The 21,153-nt window shown below is 47.5% G+C and overlaps 1 protein-coding gene across 9 annotated transcripts in view; it reads left to right on the forward strand.

The window, feature by feature from the left end:
- The window catches only part of LOC147445058 (uncharacterized), a 90,724-nt gene extending 69,908 nt beyond the window's left edge, over positions 1-20,816 (forward strand). For 4 of the 9 annotated variants that reach the window (XM_086527547.1, XM_086527542.1, XM_086527539.1 and 1 more), the window contains 2 exons: positions 18,352-18,406; positions 19,677-19,813. In XM_086527547.1, coding sequence (XP_086383673.1) covers positions 18,352-18,357 — 6 coding nt within the window. In that variant the 3' untranslated portion in view covers positions 18,358-18,406; positions 19,677-19,813. Of the gene's footprint in view, positions 1-18,351; positions 18,407-19,676; positions 19,878-19,953; positions 20,342-20,436 lie in introns of those variants that run through there. The other 5 variants (XM_086527537.1, XM_086527538.1, XM_086527540.1 and 2 more) reach the window with 5 other exon arrangements.
- Positions 20,817-21,153: the final 337 nt, after the last annotated feature.

The raw sequence follows: 21,153 nt of genomic DNA on the forward strand, positions 1-21,153 counted from the left end.
AGTAGGGTCCTCCCGTGAAAGCAATGTCAAACTGCTGTATAAAAGACAAAGCCTTTGAAGCATCTGAGTATCCTGAAAAAGTATCAAATTTGATCGACTGTCCACCTTCCTTAAACTCTCGGACTTTCTTGCTTTTATCTTCCAGAAAGTCATACTGGTTGGCTTCATAAAAATTCTTCTTGTTCGCATAAAAGTTTCCGTCATCGGAGTCTGAACTGTCTGTAGACGAGTCCTCAGTAGAACTGTCAGTCTCTGGGCGAGATTTAGACTTCTTTGCCTTTTTCTTGCCCTTTCCGAAGCGTTGTTTGTTGCTTCGCTTTTTGCCTTTTCTGTCTTCTTCGCTCGAATCTGAAGAGCTAGAAGAACTGTCAGAAGAAGAAGAAGAAGAAGAACTGGGTACTCCTTCAAAGTGAACACGGTTCTTCTGTTTCTTTGCTTTGTCAAATGTCGACTGACGACCCAAATAACTCTAGAAGTGAGTGCCTTTCTTCTGCTTCTTGCCGTGCTTTTTGGTTTTCTTTTGCGCGTCAAAAAGCTGAGCAATCCGTGCTTTAACCACCTCTTCTAATTCCTTCTCTGAATATTTCTTGTGAGCAGAAGGTTTCTTGAGAGCGGGTTTCGGGGGTCGTGTAGTGGTTTTCTGCCATTGCTCGTGCACTTCTTGAAAAGAAGTCTCGCTCATATATTTGCAAATTTTGGGTCCTTCGCAAAATTGAGCATCATCTTTGTTGCATCGCCGATCAATTGATGACGCTCCATCTCTCGTCCCTCCGCCTAAGTAGGCCGAGGCGGGCCATACTCTCTGTCGGAATCTTCGTTGTGATCCCTGCCCGCATCTCCAGATGCAGAGGGAGTCGATTGATCCTTGCGTGAAGCCATAGGTGCCGTGGAAAAAAAATTTGGGGATCGGATATCCCGGAGAAGAGAAATCGGCGGTGCTCTGATACCACTGTAACAGACTTGGACACTCCCGAGTCAAGAATCAATCGCGATAGCACCAAATAACCACTTCAAAACAATTTACAGATCACAATAGATTTGCACCGGCCCGGCGGAGTTCCGTGCCTAGAGATATTGGCCCCAAAGACTGGCGCCCCTTTCGGTATTTCTTTATGTATTAAATCAATGTCAAAGTACAAGAGAGCGGTAAGGGTTTCACTCTCAGACTCTGTGTCCAGATGCTCTGCAAAGTGAGCCCTAAACCACTTATTTAAAGTTTTACAAGGGATGCCCAAAAGCAGAGCCCCAAAAGCTTCCAGAAATAAAAGCAAAATTCCCTCTCTCTCTCTCTCTCTCTCTCTCTCTCTCTCTCTCTCTCTCTCTCTCTCACACTCTCAGGAGAGTTCTGCCAAAATAAAGCAATCAATTCTCTCTTTCTATCCTTGGCAATTTGCGTGGGCCAAAAAGCAGCAAAAATTCGTCGCTGGGCTGTAAAATCAATTCAAAAATCCAAGATTTTTCCGTACGGTTTAGGGTTAGGGTTTGCAGAATTAGGGTTTTCAATAGCAGTCAAGGCTAGGGTTTCCCGCATGCTCTTGGGCAGACACGTTATCACTTTGTGACAGTATGTAGGGAAGTAGTAGGAGTTTTCTTCTTGGGAGAAGATTTAGATACTGTATGAGAAGTAGATGTAGTAGTATAGTCGGGAAAATATGATGGAGAAGAGATAGAGACATCCTTGCTTTCGTTAAGCAGAGAGAGTCCTTTTTCGTGGCCCTTGCTCTTGGAAGGCTGTTTGTCTTGCTCCGGAGATCCCTTGTGCGTTTCGGCACCTCTTCCCGTACCATCCCCATGCGGGTTAATTCCATTAGCAAGATTTTCTTGACGCCCATCGGCATCTGTTCCTTGCAGCTTCTTGATTCCGTCCAAAGCCTCTTGGACAACCGACAATGAAATAAGTTGTTCCGCAAGTTGGGCTCGCACTTGAGAAGTTCGTCTTCTGTGGTTTTTTCGTGGCTTGTCATGGTTCTTCTTGTTCCTTCCCGGAATCGTTCTCCTTTGCAGAGAAAGAGAGGACTCCGAGCTCTGATACCACTGTCACAAACGGGAGCGCATACGAATAATCAACAAGATGAAAATAAATAATCTTTCAACTAAACAGAGTTTAGGGAGAAGTTCGACACAGTGTTTGGGACCAGAAGATGGGCTGGTTCCCCCCCTTAAAGAGAATCCTTTATTAGGGAAATCTTTTTACAAGCACAAGAACTAGAGAAAACCCCTCCGTTCTAATTCTCAGACTCGATGGTCGTTCCTTCCCGTGAGGGAAATCCGAGAGACGAGCTCTCAATTCTTTTTCTGTCTGTACTCGGAGTCGAGACTCCGCAGACAATTTCCGAATTCCGTTCTCGGAATTCCCAAGCGTAGGCCGAAGCCTTCCCGCTTTCTCCTTTGCGATGAAGTACCTGCAATTACACACAAACACGGGACAACAACTCCTATGGCAAATCCACAATAGATACCTGTCGCTCTTGTGCGCAGGAAAAGCGACCGTGCTTCGTAGTCTCGCGATCTCGTGTCTTCTGGCAGCAAAGTCTCCTCTTACTGGCACTGACAACTCCTCCTTTGAGTGAGGGCGTGTGATGCTTTTAAAGCTCCCTGGCCACGACACGAATAGCTGAGTGCAGGTTGCCCGCATAGAGATTGCGGCGTTTTTTTGTTTTTTGTTTTTTTTCTCTTCTGCTAGAAAAAGGGGGATAGAAAACCAGAGTTACCAGGGAACGCCTCCGTATGGGCTGGGAACGCCATTCCGGCGTTCCGGAGGGTTTTCATGGCCCGGAACGGCCAGACGTTTGGCAGGGGGTTTTGGTACCGGAACGGCCAGCCCAGAACGGCTTGGAACGGTTGGGAATGGCAGATTTTCAGATTTTTGAGCTTTATCTTGTGAGGCTCCCCCTTCTTAAATGCCCTTCCCCCCACCCCTTACCTTCACAGTGCACACAAGCTCTCAAGGGTGAAAGCTCAAGCTCTACCCTCTCGAGTCTCGAGTCTTGACTCTCAAGCTCTAGCCTTGTTAGTCTAGACTCTAGACTCTAGAGTCGACAAGGCTCTCTCCCTCTCCCCCTCTCTCTCAAGCTCTCTCAAGAGTTGAGTCTCCCACTTTTAAGCTCTCTCTCTCTCTCTCTCTCTCTCTCTCTCTCTCTCTCTCTCCGTGTCCCTCCCCCCTCAAGCTCTCCACCCTATACGACACACGTTGGCCATAGTAAGGTTGAATGGTCTTCAAATCAAGTTTTTTGTGAGTATTAGAGTCAAAGGACTTTGACACTACTATTATTCAATCACACAGAGCTTAAAGTTGCATTATTTGGGTGTTTTTATGCCTCCCGTTCCGCGCCGTTCCCGTTCCGGACCCCTCACCGTTCCCCCGTTCCGCGGGGGGTCCCGTCGCCATTCCCGTTCCGCGTTCCGGGTAACTATGGAGAAAACATTGGCTGGTTTGTTGCTTCATTTTTCAAGTGGCTGCCCACTTATTAAGTGGACGGCCGGCATATTTTAAAATTGGTCCGAATCTGCCCAAAAACTAAATAAAACCTTATAAGTTAACAACAATGCCTTCACAACACTTCCCAGACGTCCTTGGATCCAACCACATGCAAATATTACGCTTTTTAAGAAAAGCTTCTCAAAACCCATCTTCATTCTTGTGCTTGTGTCTTTACGCGTATTCCTCTTTCCAGTTCGGGTTTCCTGCCAGACCAACGAGATATTCCCTTTTTGATGCTCCCATTACCCTGTCACGTGACGCATTAAGAATATTCGTTTCCCGGTCTCTCCTACTGAACTAACGGTAAAACCCCTTTGCAATGCTTATTGTCACCCATCATATGACGCATCAAAGTTTTCCAATAGATCTACAGTCCCTAACCTTTCGGTTCAAGTGCACATATTTAAATATCCTAATTTCAATAAAAAGAAATTACTCGAGAAAATAAGAAAATAAGAGAATAGTCCATGTAGCAATAGCAACCATTGGTACATATAGCTCGTAAGGATGAGCAGGTTAGGTACATGTGGGTGAGATAGAGGGCAGAGACATGCTATTTTCTACTTCCCTCCGAGTACACCATCCAGAGGACAGTCCCCCTTTTCTATTTTGGATGATGACATATGGGAGTTCTTATCGGATCATGACATTATCATCCTGGGGGACTTCATTGCTAGGTCTGCCTAGCACCAGAGAGTATTTTATGATACCTTAGAGGAGATGCTGAGGGAGTTGGATACTGCAGAGATGGGCCTATCTAGATTTTTTTTTTTCCGAGAAAAAGTTTCTTCTATTAGTTAATGAAACAGCCCATAGGGCTACACCCACCTCTACAAGAGAGGGCTACAACAATCTTGATGGGGAGACTCTCCCAATGAAAAAACAACATATGTACAAAAAGGCTAAATCAAGAAATGGGAGGAGGGAAAAGCCACACAGGTGGACGGTAGTGCCATTTGAGCACATGCTAGACCATGGTGAAAATTCAAAAAAGGCCCAGGACGCCAGAGTCGAAGGAAAGCCTCTCTGCGCTCCCGCATGCGGTCGGAGCTGCCCTGGAGTCTCTCGAACTGTCCTCTGAGAGTATGGATCAACTCTAGCCAAAGATCCTGAACAGTCTCTGCTGGTGGTACACGACGCGCCTCGAAGATGCGGAAGCAGCGGGCGCGCCGAATGAACCAGAGTGTCAAGCCGCTAATGAGCTCCCAACACTCCTCTCTCTCACTGCACCACTCCTGTGGAGTAAGCTCTGTAGCAGGCTGGAGTGTAGGTCGATCCCCCTGCATCACTATCATCCTGCTGGTGGAGGATAGCTCAAACTGAAGTGCCGGGCCCGTGAGAGTGGACCAAGCAGCTACTCCCCAAGTATACTGCCGAGTTGTGGAAAGAGCTGGCATCAGCCGAAGAACACGAAGCCACACCTGCTATGCCAAAGGACAGTTCCAAAGACAGTGATGCTGACTCTCCACAAGATGGTCACAAGCTGCACATGCGGCCGAGAGACCACTATGTACAAGCCAGCTCCTAACCGCTATAGCTCGGTGTGCAACCAACCACTAGAACAAAGTGACACGCCTCGGCTGTCTGGAGTCCCACAAACTCTCCCAAAAAGTTGCTAAAAACTCAGCTGTGAGACCCTCCTCCTGCCAATGAGGTGCTGCAGCAGGACGAGCCTCTCTCTGCGCTGCCAGTATGTGACGTCCCAGTCGAACAGTGTACTAAAAGAAAGGGAAACCTCGATGGTCTGTTGAGGAGAAAGGGTCCCTCCAAAGCCACTCTCCAGGATCCCACTGTACTCGTGCCAGTGGACAGCTCTCCCAAGCCCACAGTCTCCAGTGGCCAGTCTCAAGAGCTACTAGGTCGGGATCTATGACACAAGTCCTCCCACAAATGCCCACAACTCGGATCCTCTGAAAACAACACTCTGCCACCTGTGGGGCCTCTACTGCAACTCGGTGTAAGCGTCCCTCACCCTGTAGCTCGAAAAACAGGGAGGGTATAGTCTCTGAGCAGGCCCGAACTGAGATGAGAACCTCCAATCGCGTGAAGGCCCCCATCCATCTGGGCACTGCTGACTCGAGAGGTGTGAGCCACTCAGCTGGTATTGCCTCTGAGATGTCCTGATGTTAGGTGCAGCGGAATGAATGTTTGTGCTTTGCTCAAGATGAGTGCTCCGAACTGTGCTCAAGGTTCCTTTAGTTCTTATGGAAGGGAGAGCCTTCCGTTCTTAATGAGAGAGTGCTATGATTATGAACAAAGTGAATGGACATTGTGCGTGCAAGTGTATGAGACTGAGAGATAGAGAGAGAAGAGAAATACGACACCAGAGACGTAAAACCCTCCTCCGAAGGCCCCACTCTCGTCGGCGAGAGTGGTCTACTTATGATTGCACAAAGTGGTACAAGCTAAATGCATGTGATTGATGCAAGTCTAGGCTATGTCAATGTCGACGACGGGGATGGCGAGACCGACCTAAGGGCTGAAATCTGCAAGTGTATATCTGCTGTCCAAAAACGCTCTGGGCTGAAATCTGCTCTTGCCGAAAACGCTAATGAAAACGCTGATTCTGTTGGTCTTTAGGGCTGAAAATCTGCACTTCCTTAGGGCTGAAACTGCAGGTTCTTAAGGGCTGAAACTGATGATCCTTTCGGGCTGAATCTGCGGTTGTTTCATGGCTGAAAAACGCCAGCTACAATGGAGGGCGATCTGGGGTAAAAACACTAGGGCTGAATGTGTGTGGGCGATGATCTTCTGATGCAAAAACGCCAAGGCTGGGACTTGCTTGGCGATGATGCCTTGTTGCAGAAACGCTATGGATTGGGGCTTGCTGGCGAGTTCTTCTTGCTGGAAGAAAACGCCAATGGTGGATGCTGATGAAGAAAACGCTAGGTGCTGAGTCTTGCTTGGAGGGGAGACCACCAGGTTCTTGCTTGAGAAGTTGCCTGCTGAGCTTGGCTCCTGTTGCCTCTTCTGCCATTTAGTGCTAGTCTAGGTTTGCTTATATACAAACTTACTCAATTTGCCCTACCTACTTTCCAACAAAAGTCACTTAAAAATAATAAGTGAAAAATGTCAAAATAGGTAAAATAAGCTAAATGCACTGGAAAATTCTCCTGAAGGATTCTGATGGATTTTGATGGGAATGCTTATGATCATGCTGTGTGCAACCAGAGGATATGCATCTATATTAAGTGACTGGGCATGCACGGTCTACGAATAGATTAACAAAAGTGCCAGATCACTTCTAATCTAGATTGACTGGACTGACTGAACCCTTGTCGTGCTGTAGCTTGTCCACGGACACATAGGGTTGGATGTGTCACGTGACATCCCGTCCTTTTCAAAGTGAGGTACTGGTACCGAACTGTATGGCGTCGAGGGAGATCGCCAATATCATCCGGAATCCTGGAAGGGACTCTTCGCCGGCCCACTCTGATGTGTGGGTCGTGCGGTACTTGAACTTCATAAAGGTCTGCAACGCTTGCTTCTTTGGGCCGCAAGGAAAGCGACTCAAAGTCTTTTGTGGCTCTTTCAATGCTTCAACTTCGTCTAGAGTCAAGCTTCTTCCGTCTTCAAGAATCTCCACGGCTGAAAATTCCTGAAACCACTTCCAACACAAAAACATGAACATACCCATTCCATGTAAAGTGAGTGGAAAAAATCTTGTCTTCCTCATGCAATGTAGATGAACAAAGAGACGGAGTGCCAAACCGTTCACCACACACACACAAACAATGAGATCGAATCGTTCTCTTTTGATCTAAATCAATCAACTGTGGCTATTCACAAGGGAAATGCCCATACTCGGTGCTCATACTGTCATGTGTTCTTGCTACCACTGTGTCGTGCCAAGGAAGAGACATGGAATGTGACTTCCTTGAATGCATATTTTTCAACTTTTCACGAAAAATCCGCATACATTCGTGCTCATCCATGAGTGAAACGTGCTCAACGTACAATATGTCATGCCTAGGAAAAGGGATCACATAAAGATGCCGACTAAAATACAGGAAACGATCACGAATGAAACACTCGAACAATGCGTGCATATGAATCCTGCGAACACATAATACTTCCTGTGAGGGTTCTTTGGACCAAGGCTCAAGATCCAAGATCGGTTCTTCGGGATCTATCGAATCTTCTTGTGGAGGATCTGTGGACCTCGACTCGAAAGCCAAGATCGATTCTTCGTGATTGATCGAACCTGCAATGAGGTTAGCTTCACTAGAGAAAGTATCAACTAACACATCATCCTTGTGAACAATCACGTCTTCATGCAACTCATCATGTTTGTGAGAAATCACATCTTGATCATGCAAATCATCATGCTTGTCATTGTCAATCAAATCATTATGCAAATCATTGTCATTCAAATCATCATGCTCATCATTATCCTTCAATTCATCATGCTTCTCATAATCATGCAAGTCTTGTGTGTCATGCTTGGGAGAAGAAGAGACTGAGAGAGTCTCCTTTTCCCGAATCTCTTGCATCTGTGCCTGCACTTGAGAAAAGAGTCGCAAGAACTCTTTCATGTGTTGGGCGCTCTTTTCTTTGATGGCTTTGTTCTCGCGATCAAATTCTGCTTGTCTTGCTTTGTTCTCGTGATCAAATTTGGCTTGACTTTCTTTTTCTTCCAAGTCGTACTGACGCTCTATGGTTGCCATTTCTTCTTTGTAGGCCTTTCTGTCTGCTTCTCTTTCCGCTTTTCGTGCTTCGCGGTCTAACTTCATGTCCATCACCATCTTGTCGAAAGCCTCCATAGGAGTGAGTGCAATCCTTGACGTAGATGGGGAAGGGGGAGGGTCGGAAAAACCTCTTGGTGGGGAAAATTCTTCTTCGCCTCTCTCATGCTCATCACCTCTAAGCGAAGTATCCATTCCGCTTCGAGTGATGACCATCCACTGAAGTCGTGGGTTCTTGTGGTCTTGGGTTCTTAAGTTCACGAGGAACTTGGGTTCTTGCGGGTCTTGGGTTCTTGGGTTCTTGAGGTTTTCTTTCGCTTGCAATCTGTGTTCGAGAAGGATCTTCTCTTCACCCGAGTTCTGCTCTTTTGTGCGGGCGCACCCCTCGGCGGCCTTGCGCTCACACCAAGGTTGCTTTTTCCCACCTCACGTCGATTGGCCGGCCGCTAAGTGCACGGTCTGCTCTCAATGAGTGAAAAGAGGCACAAGGGGAGGCTGGACAAGCCCTTCTTTCTTGGGATTCGTGTCATTCTTCAAAAACACGATTAGGAATCGACACGCCCAAGCGAACTTGGGTTCGTGCGACCTCAATAAGCAAAAAAAATTCTTGTGATTCTTATGGTTCTTTCCTTGAGTGATACAGAACACTGCCAAAGCTCTAATACCCATGTTAGGTGTAGCGGAATGAATGTTTGCGCTTTGCTCAAGATGAGTGCTCCGAACTGTGCTCAAGGTTCCTTTTGTTCTTATGGAAGGGAGAGCCTTCCGTTCTTAATGAGAGAGTGCTATGATTACAAACAAAGTGAATGGACACTGTGCGTGCAAGTGTATGAGAGTGAGAGATAGAGAGAGAAGAGAAATACGACACCAGAGACGTAAAACCCTCCTCCGAAGGCCCCACTCTCGTCGGCGAGAGTGGTCTACTTATGATTGCACAAAGTGGTACAAACTGAATGCATGTGATTGATGCAAGTCTAGGCTATGTCGATGTCGACGACGGAGATGGCGAGACCGACCTAAGGGCTGAAATCTGCAAGTGTATATTTGCTGTTCAAAAACGCTATGGGCTGAAATCTGTTGTTGCCGAAAACGCTAATGAAAACGCTGATTCTGCTGGTCTTTAGGACGGAAACTTTGCACTTCCTTAGGGCTGAAACTGCAGGTTCTTAAGGGCTGAAACTGATGGTCCTTTCGGGCTGAATCTGCGGTTGTTTCATGGCTGAAAAACGCCAGCTACAATGGAGGGCGATCTGGGGTAAAAACGCTAGGGCTGAATGTGTGTGGGCGATGATCTCCTGATGCAAAAACGCCAAGGCTGGGACTTGCTTGGCGATGATGCCTTGTTGCAGAAACGCTATGGATTGGGGCTTGCTGGCGAGTTCTTCTTGCTGGAAGAAAACGCCAATGGTGGATGCTGATGAAGAAAACGCTAGGTGCTGAGTCTTGCTTGGAGGGGAGACCACCAAGTTCTTGCTTGAGAAGTTGCATGCTGAGCTTGGCTCCTGTTGCCTCTTCTGCCATTTAGTGCTAGTCTAGGTTTGCTTATATACAAACTTACTCAATTTGCCCTACCTACTTTCCAACAAAAGTCACTTAAAAATAATAAGTGAAAAATGTCAAAATAGGTAAAATAAGCTAAATGCACTGGAAAATTCTCCTGAAGGATTCTGATGGATTTTGATGGGAATGCTTATGATCATGTTGTGTGCAACCAGAGGATATGCATCTATATTAAGTGACTGGGCATGCACGGTCTACGAATAGACTAACAAGTGTCAGATCACTTCTAATCTAGACTGACTGGACTGACTGAACCCTTGTGCTGTAGCTTGTCCACGGACACATAGGGTTGGATGTGTCACGTGACACCTGACACATGCTCTGCACCCCTCTCATGCCCTGTAGTAGCTGAATGCCTTGAAGCTCCTCTGACAAGCGTGAAAACTGTAGCCAATCACCTAAAGTGCGTGCTGGACCCTCTGCCATTGGACCCTAGGAAGCATGAGGCCGACTACCGACCAAGTGGCCTCTCTGAGTGCTAACCATGGGGTTCCAAACAAGGGGCTGTCTCAGACGCTCCTCCGTGCAAGTAGGCTGACGTTGCTCTAGGCCTCTCCGCAATTGCTCCCAAGATCAAAGCAGACTCACAGCGAAGCGGTCCTCCAGTCTCCTGCTCAAGCCAACTCTGCGCATCTCTGTGAAAATCCATCTTGTTGAGGGTCGCTAGGGGCCTCGAGCCTGAGGCACCCTAGCACTAAGCCGCTGAAGCAAGAACTCCTACCAGGGCTCCTCTCCTGGAAGAAGTCCTCTGACGATGAACTTCCCAAGAGGGGCTCTGCTCTGCTGTGCTGGGTCTATGATCGCCAACCCTCCCTACGAACAAGGAAGAGTGATGACCTGCCAGGCCACTTTGGCCCGGGCTATCTGAGTGTCACGCCCAGACCAAAGGAAGTTCCTGATCAGCCTTTCTACCTGGCTGATACAAGAACTCGAGAAGATCCAACAAGAAGTGATGTACCACATAGTAGCCAACAACACCTGGTTGGCCACTACAGTTCTGCCTGCCAGAGAAAGTCGTGTGGAGCTCCAATGTAACAACTTCCTTCTGATAGACAAGAGGAGGGGAGCAATTTGCTGCTTTGGGAGACAAGTCCAAACCTACCTGATAGCCCAAGTACCGAACTGCAGTCCCTGGGGGAATCCACATGAAACCGTCGCCTGGCATCCAATCGGGCGTAGGAGTACCACCAACTGAGAAAGCCACTTTCTCCAGTTGATCAGTGCGCCAGATGCATAACAAAAGGTCTCAAGAGCTTGCTCACACCTGTGAAGGTTGGCCTCCTGGCCCTCCAAGTACAAGGCTGAGTCGTCAACAAACTCAGCGTCCAATAGCTCATCTCCCCGAATAGGGAGCGCTAAGCCACGTAAACCAACCTACTGTGAAACCAAAAACCTGCTCATCGCCTCAGCATAGAGCAGAAAGAGGAAGGGGGCAAGAGGGTAGCCGTGTCTGACCAAACATGTGAGCATGAAACGATCATCTCTACCTCCTGACAAGAGTACCTGATTGTGTGCCTGTCTCTACAAAGCTGACACCCCTCTGATCCAAGCATCTGAGAAGCCCATCCTGCGTAGAGTGCCCTCCAAAAAGTCCCTGTCAACTCTGTCGTAGGCCTTCTCAAAATCGAGATGAAGAATCATTAGATCCTCACCACGGAGTCGCACGAGGGCAGAAGCCTCCAAAAAAGTAAAGACGTTGTCAAGGATACTACGCTCCTTGACAAAACCTGTCTGTGTCCCATGTATAATGCTCTCTAGAAGTGGCTGAATCCTTAAACTCAGAGCCTTGGCAAGAATTTTGTAGGCTGATTTGAGGATGGTGATGGGGCGCCACTGTCGAATCTCATCCAAGGAGCCACCCTCCTTGGGAATGAGGTAGATCAGGCCCTCACTCATGCTGTCAGACATCTTTCATGTGTGCAGGATGTACTGAAAAGCATTGCAAAGATCTGAGCCAAGCAAGTCCCAATACTCCAAGAAAAAGCTGGGAGTCAAGCCATCCTCACCTGGATAGCTACCACGGGGGAGTGCTTTAAGAGCAGTGTGTAGCTCCTCAAGCTGAAGAGGCAACTCAAGCCCCTGGCGCATCTCCTCAGTCACAAGACAAGGCATCTGTGCCCACACCTGCTCTCTGCATGCATCTTGATGCTCTGACCGAGGCTCTGCAGACAGTAAATCACGGTAGAAGTCAGTAGCAACTGTACGCATGTCCTCTGGCTCTGAAGTAACTGACCCGTCGGGCCTCCTCAAGTGACTGACCTTGGCATGCGTATGCCGAGGTCCCACTACCTCAAAGAAAGCGCCTGTCACTCTGTCACCCATTCGGGTCCACTGAGATGCTTGTCGATGGAAAGCAAAGTCATGGCGCCTCTCCTCTGCGCTGATGAGCTCCTGGCGAACCTGCTGTAACTGCTCCTCCAACCAAGGATTGTCTAGATGCTGCTCCTGCATCCTCTGTAAGGAAGCAACGCCCCGTCGGAGACGTTGCTCTTCCTCTCTCGCTGCAGCCAGGCGAGCCGAAGACTCCTCAAGAAAGAGTCGACTAAGCTGAGCAAGTCCTAAGGCCACTCTGTCAGCAGGAGAATCCTGCATATCTAGGCTCTCAGTCCAGAGAGCCTCCACTCGCTCTCGAAGCGTTGAGTCCAGCAAGACCCTCTCTGGGATGCGAAGCATCGTGCTCCCCCTCCTCTGCCTATCAGTCACAGTAAGGATCATTGGAGCATGGTCCGAAATGGAAGTCCCTGCCAGAATGTCGACTGTCCCACCCAAGTCACATAAGTGGTCACTAGCGTAGAAGCAATCTATCCAAGATAGATTCACGCCTCCCACTCTGCGGTCCGAACGAGAGAAGGTCAAGCTGTCTGGGGGCCTCACGAAGCTAGAATGTTGCCACACATCTAAAACCTGCAGTCATACATAACCTCTCCCAAGCGGCAAGCTCAACTCCACGCACAGTAGTATTGGCTACCACCAATCCTATCAGAGGGTTCCTCCAACATGTTGAAGTCACCCCCTATGCACCATTGCTCTGCCTGCGGCAGAGACTCAACAATCTACTAAAACTCTCCACGTGCACCCGCCACATTGGGCGCATAGATGTTCAGGAAGCCCACGAGACAACCGTGAACCTTCATAGTGATCCACTGAGCTCTGCCTGGCACAATAATCCCTCTACCCACAATGGCCTGCTGCATAGAATCCGCAATGGTCATACATACCCCACCCTGGATGCCACCAGGTCCAAATGCAGCTGACCAAAAAGTCTCATATCGTCCACGCAAAAGCTGACTACAACGTCTAATGCGGCTCTCACACAGATGATGCTCCTGTAGCATAAGAATGTCAATCTCTCCTTCCACAAGGCATCGCTGAAGCTCTTGACGCAGTCGGCCCCTCTGACGTTGAAACTGGGGCCCACCTTATCCCTGTACGTTCCATGAGACTATCCTCATGGGGAGCGAGAAAGAACTGATGCTGCTGCAGTAGCTAACCGTTCTATCTCGAGGTTGGCTTGGATGGGGAGTAATCCGCATCCGAGCGTCCTCGAGATAGGCGAGACTGCAGAGAGTGTCTAGCCCAGGTCCAAGTAGACCGAGCCGTGTGTAAAGCAACCTCCTCATTCCAAGAGTCCTCATGTATGTGTACATAGCATGGCGGGCTTTGCGTGTCAGCAAAGAAGTGAACCACAGTGTGTCTACATCTTGCTGCGTCTGGAGGTGTCACAACAAACTTGGGGTTAGGTTAAAAACCTTAACCAGGCCAATCGATGAAAACCTGCAAGTTGGTGACAACTTCTTATGTCTCTTCCACTAGGGTTTTAGGCCCCTCGATCAGGTCCAGCCCATTAGACCGTGCCACATCATCGATTTGTGACACATCCAAAGTGTCTTCCTTCTTCATTTTCAGATGATGCCAAGCCGTGATGACATCTTCTTCATATTCTTTCATTAACCAGGCCATCTCAACGGTGAAAAAAGCACACGTGAGTGGGCATGGCTCGGGGGGGTCGAGAAGAGGCGGCTATCCAAGAGCTATGGCTAGTCTGGGGCATGGTCCCAGAACGTCGTCTCTGCTCAGGCTAGGTGTGTGGGTATGCCTCTGTTGCTACATCATGCAAAGTATGTGTCAATACAGTAGTAAGCTCCTCCAGAGGTCGCCATGGCTCCTCAGTGCATAGGCGTCTGTAGATCCCCTCCATGTAGATAGAGTCCGTCTCCCGTGTAGAGATGTAGCGAGTAGGGGTTGCTACCTGTGGCATATGTGCTACACTAACTGGAAAGAGATGGTCATCGATGCAAGGGCATGATCTACTGCCACCCCAACAGGTTTGGGTCCAACTGTGAGGTTTTGGATACTAGAGATAAAGCTCGGTCGTGCCATGACATAATCCACTGTGCTTGCTCCTTGTTTGTGTGGAAAGCATGTAAAACCTCATGCAGCGGGAAATCTCTGTATGCCATTAAAGATGGCCAATCCATGTGCAGTCAAGTACCGTCCATACTCACTATGCTCCACATCCTGTAATAATCTAGATAGGCCCATGTTATTTTTTAAAATTCACCTTTAGGAAGGCAGTGACTGGCTCGCTGCTGCTATCCGCACCCCCCCTGCCCTCGCAATGCTCTCCCCCTTGCGCGCAGCCCTCCTGTCCGCCCCCTGTGCCCCTTTCCCTGCCCATTGCCCTTTGCACATCCCCCGCCCGCCTGCCCACTGCACACCCGCTTCCTGCCCGCTGCATCCCGCTTCCTGCCCACTGCATGTTGCCCACTTCACATCCCACACACTACCCTGTCCGCTCGCCAACCTAGCCTCTCTTGCTTGTCAGGCCTCGCCAGCACCTTCGGCGTATTTGGTCCAACGGGAGTTTCCCCCCTCGTCGACGTTTCTTCGCCTCTTCTCCACAGCAGCAGACACAGATGGAGGCTCAAGCTCCGCAGCAGAGGAACTCCAGTGTGAAGTCCCCTCACCCAACCCCGTTGAGCCCACCATTCGACTTGCTCTTTCACCGAGAGAGCAAGCGAGCCTAGCTGCAGAGGTGGAACGCCTGCAGGCGACCTCTGTCATCTGCAAGATTCTCGGCACCAGACCCAGCAGAGGAGAGCTGCGTGATCTCCTCCAGGCCCGCCTTCTCGCAGAGGTGGGCAAGATCTTGGACGTTCAGTTCCTCGGACGCAGCTACTATCACATAGAGTTTGAGACCTCCGAGATGGCGTCCAAGGTCATCGCGATGAGCCCTTTGACCATCCGAGCAGTTCGAGCCCACTTTCAACAGTGGAGGCATGGCTTTGACCCAGCTTCGATGTTCTGGTAGAGGAGGCAAACCTCCCCATCTCCGTCTGCTTTCCTGGTTTGAGGAGGGAGTACTTACCACTTTTGTCCAAGATAGGCTCAACGATTGGGACTGTCATGGAGACACCTCACACGGCAGCCTCAGTAGTTGCCAAGGCGGCTGGCATTCCCTCAGTACGTGTTCTGGTTAGGGACACCCACACTCTCCCCAAGGTCATCCTACTTCCTCGGGTGAGTAGGGGTTGGTTCAGAGAGAGCGTGGAGTATTCGGGCCTCCCGAATCAGTGTTTCATTTGTCGACAGATGGGCCATCTTGCGAAGGCATGTCCACGGAGGAGACCCCGACCCACACCAAAAGCCCATCCCCGACCAGCAAGGGCAGGCCAACAGCAGCAGGCAGATTCACCGAGTACGCAGGCAGAGCCACCCTCCGAGCCTAGGGCTCAAGCGGAGGAGGGCTGGCAGCAGGTTCGTGGTCAACGTTAGCAGGGACCACCGCGCCAACCTGGCACTCAGAGTGGTCCTCAGGCTCCTGCCCAGCAGCAATGGGTTCCCACGGGGAACTGTTTCGACCCTCTTCAACAGGACAAGGTCCCTGCTCCAGCCTCCACCTCAGCCTCACCCTCACCCTCACCCTCACCCTCACCCTCGACAACCCCTCCCCCCCCCCTCTTCCCCCCCCTCCTCCTCCTTCCCCCTCTACCTCTCCATCTCACCCTCCTACCTTTGTCGATCCCCCTCACCCCCTCCCGCTCCAGTCTCGTAGCACTAACTTACAGGACTCAACCTAGGGGCCTAAACCCTTATAAAAAAAAAGCAAGGACTCATATTTGCGTAGAGGCTGATGACGTGGCAACGGTACGGATGTAACTGCTTTTGGGTTAGGCTAGGGGCCTTTATAGGTGTGTCCAAGGCCTCACTTATGTTGAGATTTGGGTTGTGAGCCTTGAGAGGAGGAGGACCCTTGGACGCGAAGATTAATAATAAGGAATTACAGAGAAGGGCGCTAGTCTTTGGGGCGAGTGCATCTAGGCGCGGAACTACACCGTGCCGTACCGACGCAATATAAAGAAATACCGAAAGCCGTGCCCAAGTTTGGGGCCATTATGGTATGGGAGTGGAACTCCACCACTCTGTGTCGTGTGGATTCTCTCTCTATTTCAGTTCCATTGTTTTGAAGTCTGTTTACTCTGCTCTTTTCAGTTGGCATGTGGTGCCCCTCCCGCTACACATAGGGCCGTAGATGCGACACTTAAGGGTGTTGAGACTTCTATTGACCATAGCTCTAGAAGGACGTGAATAAGTTTGTGCGTACTTGTTTGGTATGTGAGAAAGTGAAGTATGACAGATACAGAGTGACAAGACTTCTATAGCTTTTGCCGATTCCAGATCGACCATGGCAGAGTATAGTGAAGGACTTGATCTTGGATCTCTCAAAGATTTAAGAGTGGGCATGTGGCATTTGGACTATTGTGGATAGATTCAACAAGTAGGCTCATTCGTACCAATGAAGAAGACAGTTAAGGTCGACCATTTTGCGAAATTGTTCGTATTGCGTAGTTTTCAATTGCATGGGATGCCAAGTTGATTGTTTTAGATAGAGACCCCATATTGACGAGTTTCTTTTGGAGAGCAGTGTGCAAGAATGTGGGTACTTTGATCAAATTCTCTTCGTCGTTTCATCCACAACTGATGGGTAGTCAGAGATGACCAATTTTGTGGTAGTAGACTTGTTGAAGTGCTACATCTCTGAAATAAGTCTCAATGGGAGAAGTATTTGCCATTGGTGGAGTTTGCTTACAATAACAGTGTTCACACTTCAATGGGGAAGGCACCATTTGAGATTGTTGAGGGTGGCAAAAAGGTTCTAACTTCTGCCTATTTTGTGCTCCAAGGACAAGATACTTAAGGTATATCACTTCATGCCTATGCCCAAGGTTAAGGAGGCTTTGCAGAAGTCTCAAGGACGGCATAAGAAGGCGACAGACAAGCATGGATGCGACTTGCAGTTGAAGGAAGATTATTGGGTGCTCAAAGGTATGCCTTAGAAAGGAGGGTAAGCTGAGGCTTTTTCCAAAGCTAAGCATGCGATACTATGGGCCCTTCTAGACCTTTCAAGGGTGAAGAGCAAGAGGACAGGGAGCCAGATAAACCGAGGAGATTCTTATACTTGAACAAGTCCTAGCAAGGAAGGAAAGTGAAGGGTAAGCTGGTCCGTAGATATTTGGTCAAGTTTAGGAGTTATCCAGCTCTTGATGCAAAGTAGATGGAGGAGGAGGACTTGGCAGATACTCTTCAAATACTAGAGCTTTACCTTGAGGCTTTTGGTTTAGCTATGCCTATTCCAAAAATGTACACCGAATCAGGGGGTTGAATCTGGTGCGGCGTGTGCTACACAAGAGGGAGCCACTCCACTCCTTTGTCACAGATTGCCTAGAGTCCACCAATTTCTCTTTGAGATTTTGGGGGTGCTCACAAGCTGACATTACTTTGCTGAGTGACTTACGATATGTACATAAAAAGTTGACCATGGTTTGTGGGATAATGGTTAGGAATTCCTTAAAAACTGATTCATTGATGTACTCTTGCAAAGCGTGTTTGTTTGGGTACGAGGGGTGAAATGTTTGCAGCATTTTGTCCCTAGTCATCAGCAATGGTGATACTGATGATTGATATGAGGAATTTAGTGCATCTAGACATGTGCTAGAGATCGGTGACATCTAGATATGATGGCTAAATGATTCATTGAACTCACAGTCATGTATAAGGTCTTGTTGAGGACAAAAATGTGAATGCATGTGATTTTAGTGCATCAATAGTTCTATCTGGATGAGATGATTGCTTACTAATATCATTGCATGTAAAGTTCCGAAAGGACAAAATGGCTAGATAGTGATCTTTGTGCATCAACAATTCTGGATTAGATGAGATGACTACTTCCATTGTTTGCATCTGAGTGTTCACTGTAAACTATGATAATGTTAATTCAAAACCCAGTGTGGACTAGGATTTGTGCGGATGCATGCTTTTGAATGTATAGTCTTGTAGAAATGGTCATTGACATGTCTGCATGAAATTATTAAAGTGGTATGAATGATGAATGATTCTGTCTAGTACATCAAGGCATCCAATAGAGATCCGTATGACGTGGATGTGATGGCTAAATACGTCATAATGATTACGGTTTGTGTTTGAATTCACGATAATGTGAATGTGATTGTGATTCTACAGTAACTAGTGTTCTTTCTGCCAGTGCATGGTTTGACTGGTAAAATGCATGTATGCATAGAGTCAGTGTCTACAGAATTTGTTTATTGTTTACTGTCTGTTTTGCAGGTGTAATCGAGGGCGATTGCTCCTCTCTCAACAAACGTTTTCATAAAATCACAATGTAAGGCCCAAAAGTCTTGAAGGCTACCTCTAAAAAAGAAACTCCTCCATTTTGAGTCCTTTTGAGTCCAAACTCATCACAGTGTACACAAATGCTCCCCATTCTGTGATGAAGGCTGTCTTATCTATATCATTTGGTGACATAGCAATCTGGTGATATCCTGAAAAACCATCATGAAAGCTGTGCATTTCATGCCTTGCTACCGTATCTAACAATGTTATTGTAAATGGTAGGTGGAAAGGATCACTTAGTGTTGCAGCATTCTATTTCTTGTAATCAACACATACCCTTGGTTTCCCATTCTTCTCGTGGACAATGACAATGGGGGATAACCAAGTTTGTTAGTGGTTTGATAAACCAAACTTTTAACAGTTTCTCTATTTCTTTCTTTTTTTTGTGGGGGGGGGAGGGGTGGGGGGTAAATGACACAAAGTGATGACGTGGCAATATCCTACCCGGCTGGACAACGACGAGCATGCCAATACGGCATCCCAAAAATCCTGCCGCAAATTACATTGTGATTTGTGGGCTGGTGACTTACTAAGCTTTTGGGGGTGTGAGATTTGCTTTTGGAGCATCTGCTTTTAGCAAGAGAGTTTTTAGGGGCCAACTTTTGTAATTGTTGCTTTTGGGCCTGAGTGCCTTTAAATATGAGCCTGGGGGGTCTATTCCGGCAAATCAGTGCTTGACGGCATATTGCAGAGCGACTCCCTGGTAGTTGTAATCTGAGATTATGAATATAAAAAGAAGTACGGAAAGGGGGGGCGCCTAACTTAGGGGCCAATGCTTTTGGGAGTGGAACTTCACCACTCTATGTCTCCTGTTTTCAATGTGATGTTCTCTATTTCAAGCTCAAGTATTTGCTCTTTTGGTTTAGTTCGGTGATTGTTGCAGTGATTTCACCGCCTTGCCAGTGGCTTGCAGCAAGCCACTGTACTCAGATCCAAGAGTGAACTGTGAGCAGAGCAATCATTTTGTGTTGCTTGAACACAAATAGATTACAGAAATACCATCAGGGTGCCTCTACCTTAAGACTCTTAGAGAGGAACTTTGCCTCTCTCTTTCTCTTGTTGTGCAGTATTTGCAGTTTTAAAATTTGTCTAAGTCTGTTTAATTATCTACCAACTATGTTTGAATTGCTTGAGATTTTAGCAATGTCGCATAAAGTTTCATTGATGTAGTACCTGTTTATGCTTATGAATGGAACAATTATGGCCCTCAATTAATATTATGCTTGGCTATGCTTGTGGAAAAATTGTGATCCTCACAGTGCTTGATGGTAGCCAGCAAAGAAGGGGAAGGGCTCTATGGTCTGGACATGACCATTGATAATGAAGGAACAAAGGGTCAGAAAGCGAGACATGTTGTTGGTTTTGAGGACCGAAAGGATGCTTCAAACTTTTGTCGTTTAGTGGAGCTCAGATCGGGCTCCAGGTTCAGATTTGCAGAAGTGTTACCTTTTTCACCCAAGGTCCCTGTGTTGTGACAGTCCCTTTTGAAATTATGTTTATTTTGCTAGGATCTGGCTGATGAGTGTGATTTTGCAGAAATTGCTTGAAGTTTCCAAGGAAGAGGGATTCCAAGTGACAGTACTAAGAAGCGGCCAAATTCAATTAAATGTCGACGAAACGCTTGAAGAAGTTGAGGACAAGATATTAGAAATAGGAAGATGTGTATATTGGGATAAGCTGGACAGGGAGCATTCAATTGATATTGACAGTATACTTCATCAGCGTTTTGGCCTGTAACATTGGAGGCCTCCCAGGGAAAGACAATATTCAGCCACCAGGATCTACTTACACTGCCAAACACACAATCATTTTGCAGCTTATAGGATGCACAATGACTCCACTGCTTTTTGACAAACCTTCAACTCAAATTACTGTTATGAAGCTCGCAAAAGAAAATCTTCAGGGCGACTTTATATTCTCTCAGGTATGATTTGTGAGCAAGGGGTAAATTTTTCTGGAGGTCTTGGGTGTCTCCTGTGTATTGTGATGTGTGATTGGTTGGAATTGTCATGGTTGTAGTCTTGGTGGTTGACAGAGGATGGGCAAGGAGACCCAAGCTGGCATTTGTGAGGATGAGTGCACACTCAGAAGAACATCACACTCAAAAGCGTAAAATTCGGCACTTCGAAATTTGTTGTAAAGCTGTCAACAAGGGCTTTGTTGATCTAATGTGCTATGGATTCTCAAGTTTTGTGCAGATATGACTTTCACAGAAAGATGTATGTATTGTAGGCTGGGCATGAAAGATTTCCTTGGGATTGATAGAGCTCTTCCCTTTCTTTTGCCAAGCTTTTTGAGAAGTGTTTTACTTGAATGAAAAGGTGTATCCATATTAGGCTTGGAATGAAGGATTGCCTTGAGATTGTAGAATTTCTTTGTTTATTGGGGGTTGGAGTTCACTGGGAGTGTTTGTGTTAAGCTATTTTAGTTTCATGGCTTTTTAATTTCCCAAGTGGCTTATTCTTAGTGTCCTTTTGCTCAAAAAATTCTTGTCGCCCAATCATTTTTGCAGATGCGTCACACGTGGGTGCCAGTATTTGTTCACCCATTGGTAGCCACCTTTTTATAAATTAGATCATACTGAGTTATGTAAACACAATGGTGAGCTGATTCTCTCCTATTGAGCAACAAGAGAGAAGTATGGACTGGGTATAAGCTGAAATATGGTAGTACTGAGCCAGGCTTTAACTTGCCTATACAAGTTCTCAAAGAATGATACTCTCAGGGTTACGAAAC

Source organism: Adiantum capillus-veneris, chromosome 13, assembly GCF_014529385.1.
Source record: "Adiantum capillus-veneris isolate H3 chromosome 13, ASM1452938v2, whole genome shotgun sequence".
NCBI classification, from domain to species: Eukaryota; Viridiplantae; Streptophyta; class Polypodiopsida; order Polypodiales; family Pteridaceae; genus Adiantum; species Adiantum capillus-veneris.